Source organism: Mandrillus leucophaeus, unplaced genomic scaffold (assembly GCF_000951045.1).
Source record: "Mandrillus leucophaeus isolate KB7577 unplaced genomic scaffold, Mleu.le_1.0 Scaffold124, whole genome shotgun sequence".
Lineage (NCBI taxonomy): Eukaryota > Metazoa > Chordata > Mammalia > Primates > Cercopithecidae > Mandrillus > Mandrillus leucophaeus.
This window is the reverse complement of record NW_012100765.1, coordinates 3224298-3233546: the sequence shown is the minus strand read 5'-3', so window position 1 is coordinate 3233546 and position 9249 is coordinate 3224298. Positions and strand designations below refer to the sequence as shown.

At 37.4% G+C, this 9249-nt stretch overlaps 1 protein-coding gene across 1 annotated transcript in view; it reads left to right on the top strand.

Annotated features, from left to right (window-relative positions):
• Nucleotides 1–9249, top strand: part of WDR7 (WD repeat domain 7) — a 419729-nt gene that overhangs the window by 73661 nt on the left and 336819 nt on the right. The window contains exon 14 of the mRNA XM_011971716.1: nucleotides 5064–5278. Coding sequence (XP_011827106.1) covers nucleotides 5064–5278 — 215 coding nt within the window. The remainder of the gene's footprint in view (nucleotides 1–5063; nucleotides 5279–9249) is intronic.

Sequence of the window (9249 nt, the reverse complement as noted above, 5' to 3'; positions counted from 1 at the left end):
TTTTTTTTTTTTTTTGGGACAGAGTTTCACTCTTGTTGCCCAGGCTGGAGTGCAATGGTCCGATCTCGGTTCACTGCAATCTCCGCCTCCCAGGTTCAAGTGATTCTCCTGCCTCAGGCCTCCTGAGAAGCTGGGATTATAGACACTACCATGCTCAGTTAATTTTTTGTATTTTTGGTAGAGATGGGGGTTTCATCATGTTGGCCAGGTTGGTCTTGAACTCCTGACCTCAGGTGATCCACCTGTCTTAGCTTCCCAAAGTGCAGGGATTACAGGCATGATCTACCGCACCTGGCCATGCCTGGTAATTTTTTGTTAGATACCAGATATTGTGAACTTTATTTTGTTGGGTATTGGATATTTTTGTATTTCTGCAAATGTTTTGAGCTTTGTTGTGGGACACAGTTAAATTACTGAGAAACAGCTTGATCCTTTTGGGTTTTGCCTTGTTAGGTAGGGCTGGAGCAGGGTTAAATGTGGAGCTAATTGTTATCCACTGCAAAGGGAAGACGTTCCTGAGAACTGTACCCAGTGGCTCATGAATTGTGAGGTTTCCAGTCTGGCTGGTGAGTAGGCACTATTCACAATCCTGTCTGAGTCCTGGGTACTGCACCCTCTAATCTTTTGAAGTGGTTCTTTCCTTGGCCTTGAGTAGTTAGTTTCTTCACAGTCACACAGTAATCAGCACTCTGCCAAATATGTAAGGAGGACCTTCTGCAGGTTTCTCTGGAGCTTTCTTCACCCTGGTATTCTGTTGCAAACTCTATCTGCCTGTACTCTCAGCTAAGGAATCTGTTAGGCTATTCAGACAATGGGTGTTAGTCAATCAATGTTCAGACAATGGACATTTGTCAATTATGGATTGTCTGAAAAAGCATTGTTTCAAATCTTGTATCTATTTTTTCCCAATTATTTTACGTAAAAGGGTAAATTCAGTTCCTATTACTCCGTCTTGGCTGGAAGCAGAAGTCTTTTCTGCTAATTTGAATTTTCAAAATCTTTAAATATTAAGGCAGAGTCCACTGTTTCCCTAATGTTTTTAAAAACAGGTTTAGTTGGGAATGGATTTTTTTTTCTATCTTTTGAACCTCTATTAGTCCATTCTCATGCTACTATGAATAAATACCTGAGACTGGCTAATTTATAAAGAAAAGAGGTTTAACTGACGCACAGTTCCACATGGTTGGGGAGGCCTCAGGAAGCTTACAATCATGGTGGAAGGCACTTCTTCACAGGGCGGCGGGAGGGAGAATGAGTGCTGAGCAAAGAGGGAAGCCCCTTAAAAAATCATCAGATCTTGTGAGAACTCACTGACTATCAGGAGAATAGCATAGAGGAAACTGTCTCCATGATTCAGTTATCTCCACCTTATCCTGCCCTTGACACATGGGGATTATTACAATTCAAGGTGAGATTTAGGTGGGGACACAGGGCAAAACCATATCGGCCTCTTTATTATTCTTTTTGGCTTGTGTTGTTGATTATCTTCTTATGTGCAAATGTTTTGACCCTCACTCAATGGGTCCCTCCCGCCCCAGGAAGTTGATTACCATTGTTGTGTTACAACTATTTAATCTTCAGACTTTATTCCAACTTTTCCAGTTGCTCCACTACAGTCTTTTACTGCGAAAAGATCCAGATTAGAATTATGCATAGTTAGTTCTATCCCCCTTTCAATTTAAAATAGTCCCTTAGTTCTTCCTTCACCTTAAAGACTGAAAGTTTTGAATATTTCTGGCCAGTCGTTTTATAAAATATTTCCCAATTTCTGTTTATCTGATGTTTTCTCATGGTTATTTTCAGAATATGTATCTTTGGCAAAAAAATCACTGACATTTTTCTCATTACATCTTATCAGTTGGCATATGATTTTAATTTGTTTCATCACTAGTGTTTACTTAGGTCACAAGGTGTTTTTTTGGCTTCTTCACTGGAAAATTAATTTTTTTTCTTTTTGTAATTAGTAAGTGTTTTGTGAAGAGATACTTTGAAACCATGTAAATAGCTTTTCTTTATCAAACATTTAAGTTACTCATTTATTTTCAGTTGGATCTCTATTTTATACAATAGATTACTTTCCTAAACTCGTATGTGATGTCTTGGATTTGGTCTGTGGCAGTCCCTTCACACTGGATATTTTTTTTCTTTCAGCATTGTCTTGCTGTACAGCACAAGTAGATGATGTTGCCTCGTCATGTGGTTGTGCTTTTTATCCATCCTGGCTGATACCCTGTGACTGACGTCCTCTCTTCCCAGCATGGACATCCTTTCTCCCCTTTTGGGATCCAGCACCCTGTGCAAAGCTGCCTACCTGCATAGATACCCTCTTCACTCTTTGGGCCCCATACCATTCCCCCTCACCATGTGAATGCTCTTCTCATACTTCTTAGACTTCAACCTTCTGTGCCAGGTTGCTTTCATGTGTTGATTTCTTAGGCTCACCTTTGGGATCTGTTCTGGGCTGCCTCACTGTGTGAACTCCCTCCTCTCTCCACTCGGGTTCCAACAGTGTCTCTTGATGCACATGCTTCTGGGGCTGAACTCTGTGCCAAACTGCTGCCACCACCTCCCTCTTGTTTAGCTTCCCTCTGCACCCTCTCAGCCTCTGACATACTGCCCTGGGCTGCTGCAGGCCTGCTTTTCACCACCATGCCCCTTTTCTGACATGGACTCCTACCTTTGCTCAGGTCTGTTTACTAACTTGGGGCTCAGTTGTTCAGAAGAGGAGAGGAAGTATAAACTTTTGACACCAGAGAGTAAATTAGTTACTTGGTGTTTTTGCAGGTAGTATATTCTCACTTATTTGTTGATTAATGATTTTATTTTGGATATCAATAAGGGAAAGTCACTTAAGCCTTTCTATTATAACTACAAACCACATCTAATAGAGAATTAAGAGCTAGAGCAGTAAATTCTAAATTTATTCCTGTGAAACTTTAAGATATCTGAAAGAATATCATATTATTTTCAAAATCAAATTAACTTTAATTTACTTAAAATAATCTTTTCCCACAATATTTAAAAACATGATATATATTTGTAAAAAATTGATATCTTACAAATCTTCATGTACAAGAATATGAAGTTCTATACTAATTCAGTCATGTAAATATACCCTGTTAACCATGTAGTGTACATCTATTAAGAGTATTTTTCTGTGACTGTAATATCCCTTCCCCCACTTTAGACTATGAATACTGTTCTCTAACTTGTTATTTTCATTTAACAATATGTTGTGGCTTTTATTCTATGTTAATATATATAGCTGAGCTTCCTTTTAAACATTGTGTTTGTTACTTCACAGTACTCCTTTTAGTGGATACATCATAAATTTTTGACCCAGTCTACTAATGATAGATATTTAGGTTTCCAAAAAATTTTTCTATTATGATTAAGACAATTATAACCCAACCACACACATATATGTTTGGATATGGTATCATTATTTAGCATAATCTTAGAAGAGGAATTCCTGTGTTAAAGGAAATGTGAGTTTTAAATTTAATAGAATTTGTTAAAAAATTACTAATTTTTATTTGTACTAAAAATATATTACCAGTTTTCTTACACACTTGAGAATGCTGAATATCTGTAAGGTAAGAGATAAATAGTATTTCATTATTGCTTCAATTTGATTTCTTTGATTATTAGTGAGGTTGACATCTTTTTGTATGATTACTACCTATCTGTATTTCTTTTCTCGATTGTTCATATTCTTTAAACATTATTTTGTTGGCTTATTTTTTTCTCATAGATTTGTTACAACTCTGTATTTTGAGGCTGTAACTCTATCTCCATTTAATCAACAAATAGTTACTTAGTGCCTCTAATGTGCCAGGCACTGTTCAATGTACCAGGGATACGACAGTGAGCAAAACATCTGAAACTCTCTAGCTCTTGTGTAGTTTACATTCTGGGTGGAGAGAGGCAGGTCAAAAAAAAACAAAAACTTTAAACATATAGTATGTTCTGTGGTGTTCATGTTGTGGAGAAAATGAAGCAGAAAAGGGAGAATTTGATAAGAGGGCCAGGGAATAACTCATTGAAAATGTAACATAAAGAGCTTGAAAGGTGGGTGAAGGAGGTGGTGAAGCTTGCATTGGAGGAAATTTGTGCTCTGACTTAGACAAGAAATGCATAGATGGAGATAAATGGAAAGGATGGCCAAATGAGGAAGCTTTAAAGTAGTTGTAGGCCGGGCATGGTGGCTTATGCGTGTAATTCCAGCACTTTGGGAGGCCGAGGTGGGAGGATCACGAGGTCAGGAAATCGAGACCATCCTGGCAAACACGGTGAAACCCTATCTCTACTAAAAATACATAAAATTAGCCGGGCGTGGTATTGGGCGCCTGTTGTTCCAGCTACTGGGGAGGCTGAGGCAGGAGAATGGTGTGAACCCAGGAGGCGGAGCTTGCAGTGAGCCGAGATCGTGCCATTGCGCTCCAGCCTGGGTGACAGAGCAAGACTCCATTTCAAAAATAAATAAATAAATAAATACAGTAGTTGTAAATAGAAGTAGTGGTAATTTCCACAAACATATGAAGAAATATTTGACTGGGTGGTGAGAGTAAGAGTCAAGAATTTGCAGAGAGAATGGAGAAATTATAATGTTTTTTCTGTTTTGTGGAAGTTTCTTAGAGAAGCTTCAGCAATTATACAAGGAGGAAAAAAGCAAATTTTAGTAAGATTTTAAGATTGATATACAATTTAGAGGAAGGTCAAGTCATAGATTTTAGTATTCATACTGGTGTGATGGGACAGAAGTAGCCAAGAAAACCGTCTGGGAGGTAGAAAGAGTAGAAAAGCCTGGAGAAAGTTGTTGGAATCTTAGCTCTGAACTTGACTTTATTGGGAAGCTGCATCAGGGACTTTGTGGGGAGGAATTCATTGAGGTGGTAGGTACTACATGGAAGATCGTTAGAGGAAGGAAGTACAAAAAAAATATTTCCAGGAGGCGTTGATGAAACATATTTCTACATAAAAAAATTTCATACCCTTTTTTTCTCAAACTATTCAAAATGTTGTAGTATTATGAAATATTTATGAATATATTTTTCTCACAGGTGCATTGGATCGTTGTGTGATGGGGATAACAGCAGTTGAAATTCTGAACGCTTGTGATGAAGCTGTTCCTGCTGCTGTCGATTCACTTAGTCATCCAGCAGTCAACCTGAAACAAGCTATGACAAGACGTAGTCTTGCTGCTCTTAAAAATATGGCCCATCATAAGCTCCAAACCCTTGCAACTAACCTCTTGGCTTCTGAGGCATCTGACAAAGTAAGTTTTGTATGTGGGCTCATGAAGTGTGTAGACCCCAATTTAACTTCATTTGGTAACATGACTTTGGCATATCTTAGGAAATAATTTTTGACAGATGACACTTGAAAAATAAGCTTTTGATTTTCATTTAGGTTTATCCAACCTAGTTTGAGTTTTTCAAGTACTTGGCATTTGAAAAAGTAAATTATTCTTACCCGTCAAATATTTTAAAATCCTTCCAACTGAATTAAGTGACTTTAGTTTCTGAAATTAGGGCAAACAAGTGTATATAATCTGTCTTAATTTTTGGTAGTCTTTCTGTTGAAAGATTGAGCACTAGCTAATGTCCTAAGGAGGGAAAAAAATAATTTAGGTACAATTAAGATGTCTGTAATTGTGATGTATCATTTTATTAAAATTAGGTTCTGATTTTAGTAAGGTTAAACCATTGTAAAGATTTAAGAAATTGTTTCAGAATAAGTATGATGGCATTGCAGAAGTATTGAAATTTTTCTGAGACCCAACTCAAACACACTTTCCTTACTGACACTTAATAATCAAAGTATAAGTTACTTCTTCAGTTAACAGAAGATTATCCTATTAAAAAAACCAGTCCCAATTCATGAATTGGTTACTTATCTTTAGTTTTGTAGAGGCTAGCCACTGTTTGGTCTGTGGTATTTGTGTAATGTGGTAGAATTAGAACTAGTTTGTCTTTAGTAATGGATAAATGAAACCCAGAGACAATCTCAGTATTTCATCTGAATCACTACTTAAAATTCTAGTTCCGTCTAAATATTCATTAGAGTTAGTAATGAATAGCACAAATACTTTTAATTTTAGTCTCTCTTGTTGATTTTCATGTTTTTAAATGGTTACACATGTGAATAAATAGTGAAGGGGTTGAAAGGCTCATCTGCAGACTTGAAAATTAACCATGAGTTTGTGCATGCTGATGACACGTGAAGTACTGTAGGTAATTCCATTGACCCACATCCTCCAGTAATTCACAGTAATGTCACCCTTTGATCATTCTTTCTGCCCTCAAGATATAAATGTTTTATCAGCTATGTTGTATTGTATATTTCAACAATTGGAACTGTGAAACTACAGTTTTTCTCTGTGCTTTCAGTAGCATACCCGAAAGTTTGTGAAGAAATCATAGCTTAAATGCATTGATCATACCTGTAATTACTTCCAAGGAATCACGTAGCTGTCTCTAGGAATTCAGTGTTCTTAGCACATTTTCTGACATGATATGTAATTTGATTTTGAGCAAATTTATAAAACAATATGTTTAAGAGCATGTGTGCATGTTGTATAACTCCTAGATGTATTCTTTTTCTTGATGGTATCCCCTAGAAGTAAAAATTTGGAAAAATAATTATATAACTTGAAAATTAAAGAAAAATGAGTGGTACAGTAACAGTTATGAATGGCTTTTGTAAGTGGTCATGGTCCATTATGTGATTTTTACAATCTTGTTTGTCCCTGTTTTAATAGCGTATTTTATAGTGCAATTAGTGATAAAAGCACCAGATATCAGAGACACTACACTTAGGTATTGTAAAATATGTTGCTTGTGAACCTCCTTAGTCTTGTAGCAGTGGTAATTGTTGCCTGGCCTACAAGGAAAACAATTATAGAAGGGAGGAAAAAGGCTTAGGAAGCTGAGGCTGCAGGAGGATAATCACTTTATGAAAAATGTATGTTGGCTGGACCATTAGGGATTTCTGTAACTATTTTCTCATGTTGAGTTTGAGGCTCCTTCTGAAGGGAATATTTAAAGAGCTGTCCTCTGGATAGCTTTCTAACCTCAGGAGAAATAAACCCACCCACAGTTAAAAAACAAACAACTAAGAGCTTCTCAATGGTACAGGACTTACTCTAGGATATTGGATCTAATTTTTTACATGAGTCTTTCAATGGAAAGTGTAGCCTGTATTGGGATACTCTATAGAAAGTGTCCTGCTTTTTGTCTTGGTAGAACGGTGTTAGCAATCAGGGCTATATGGAAGTAACAGATATTTTATTTTGCTAATTGTGTTAATTATACTGGACATTCAAAACTTTGCAAAGATGGAGAATGTACTATCCTGTGATTTTTTTCCTCACTAGAAGATCAAGAGGGTATTCAGTAAAATTATACTTTATTATTGTGCAGTGAGTCTTTTGCAAGATTGTGTATATTTGAACCCCTTTTCATTTCTCTTATGACATGTAATTTTTTATTTATATTATGATAACTTATATACTTACCTAATTCTCCCTACTGAAATTCAGTCTTTTTGAGAGCAGGGATTTTTGACTTATTTATCTCTGTGCTTTTCCATGACATCTAGCATCAGCTGCTGTGCAATAACTATGTGTTGAATTGGATGATGTGGAACAGAAGGTGCAGAGAGCCATTTCTTTAGCTTTTTTGCCCTGTCTTTTGCAATTCCCTCATACCTGATTGTCTTAAGACCCCTGCTTTGCAGCCTCAAGTCTGTCTGTGTTCAAGAACCTTTAGATGTGGAGATTCATTAGTAACTTGCATTCTTCCTTTGCAAAAGGAAATTTTGTTCAGTTTTGCATATTCTTCCTTTGGTTTTGGTGAGTGAAGTTGTGTAGAGTGAAGTTGAATGATATATAACTCATTCTCCTTCCTTGCCCTATCTGTATTATCAGTGTTCTAACCCATCCTGGACTTATCTCAACTTTTTAAAAAATTTTTTTATTTAATTTTTTTTTCAGGTGGAGTCTCGCTCTGTCACCCAGGCTGGAGTGCAGTGGCGCCATCTCGGCTCACTGCAGCTCCGCCTCCCGGGTTCATGCCATTCTTCTGCCTCAGCCTCCTGAGTAGCTGGGACTACAGGCGCCTGCCACTGCGCCTGGCTAATTTTTTGTATTTTTAGTGGAGACGGGGTTTCACCGTGTTAGCCAGGATGGTCTCCATCTCCTGACCTCGTGATCCGCCTGCCGCGGCCTCCCAAAGTGCTGGGATTGCAGGCGTGAGCCACCGCGCCCGGCCGACTTATCTCAACTTTATCCTCTCCTTTATTCCTGTTCCTTAGTTGGATGGAACAAGGATTGACAAACTCTATAAAGGGCTAGATAGTAAATATTTTAGGCTTTGTGCACTGTCTCTGTCACAGTGACTTAACTTTGCTTTATGATGTGAAAGCAGGCATAGGCAATATGTGAACAAATGAGCATGGCTGCTTTCCAATAAAACTATTTTCGGAAGCAGGTGGTGAGTTGGATTTGGCCCATAGGCCATAGTTTGCCGACCCCTACATCAGAAGATAGTATTGCTAATATCAAGATTGTAAGTATGGTTCTCTGGTGGAATGGCTTTTGCTTTAGTTTTATAAAAGCAGTTCAAAAGAGTGGTTAAGAGCCTGCGTTCTGGTGACAGGCATGTCTGTGTTCAAATTATGTTTCTATGTTTCTATAACTTGCTGGCCGTGGGTGGCCTTGGGCAGGTAACCTCCAGTGGCCTTCGGTCATCTTTAAAACAAAATTCAAACTTCTTGCAGTGGCCTCTGAGAGTCTGTGTGATCAGACGTATGCTTCCCTCATTTAATTTTATTTTTCAATCCTTGATTATTCCAGTCCTAGCCAACTGACTCTTTTTTAAAGTATGACTATTTGTTGAATGGATTAACAAATGAGAAAAATGAATGAATTATACTTAGTACATTTTGACTACTGGTAATGCATTGCAAAATCTTGGTACAGAATTACAGGATAGAAATTGAGAGCTGTTTGTAAAATTATCCTTTAAGAAATTCTTTTTAAGCCACATCTTCATATGATATTATTGAGAGACAGAGTATGGAAATGGAAGAAATTTGAAGACAGAATACTTGTTTAGATATCAGGAAGAAGAAGATGAGCCAGTGAGAAGCAGAGAAAGAGAAATCATACAGGCAGATTCTAGATCACACATACAGTTGAAAACAAAAGTAAAAGGTCTACAGTTTATCAGAGAAATGAAATAACAT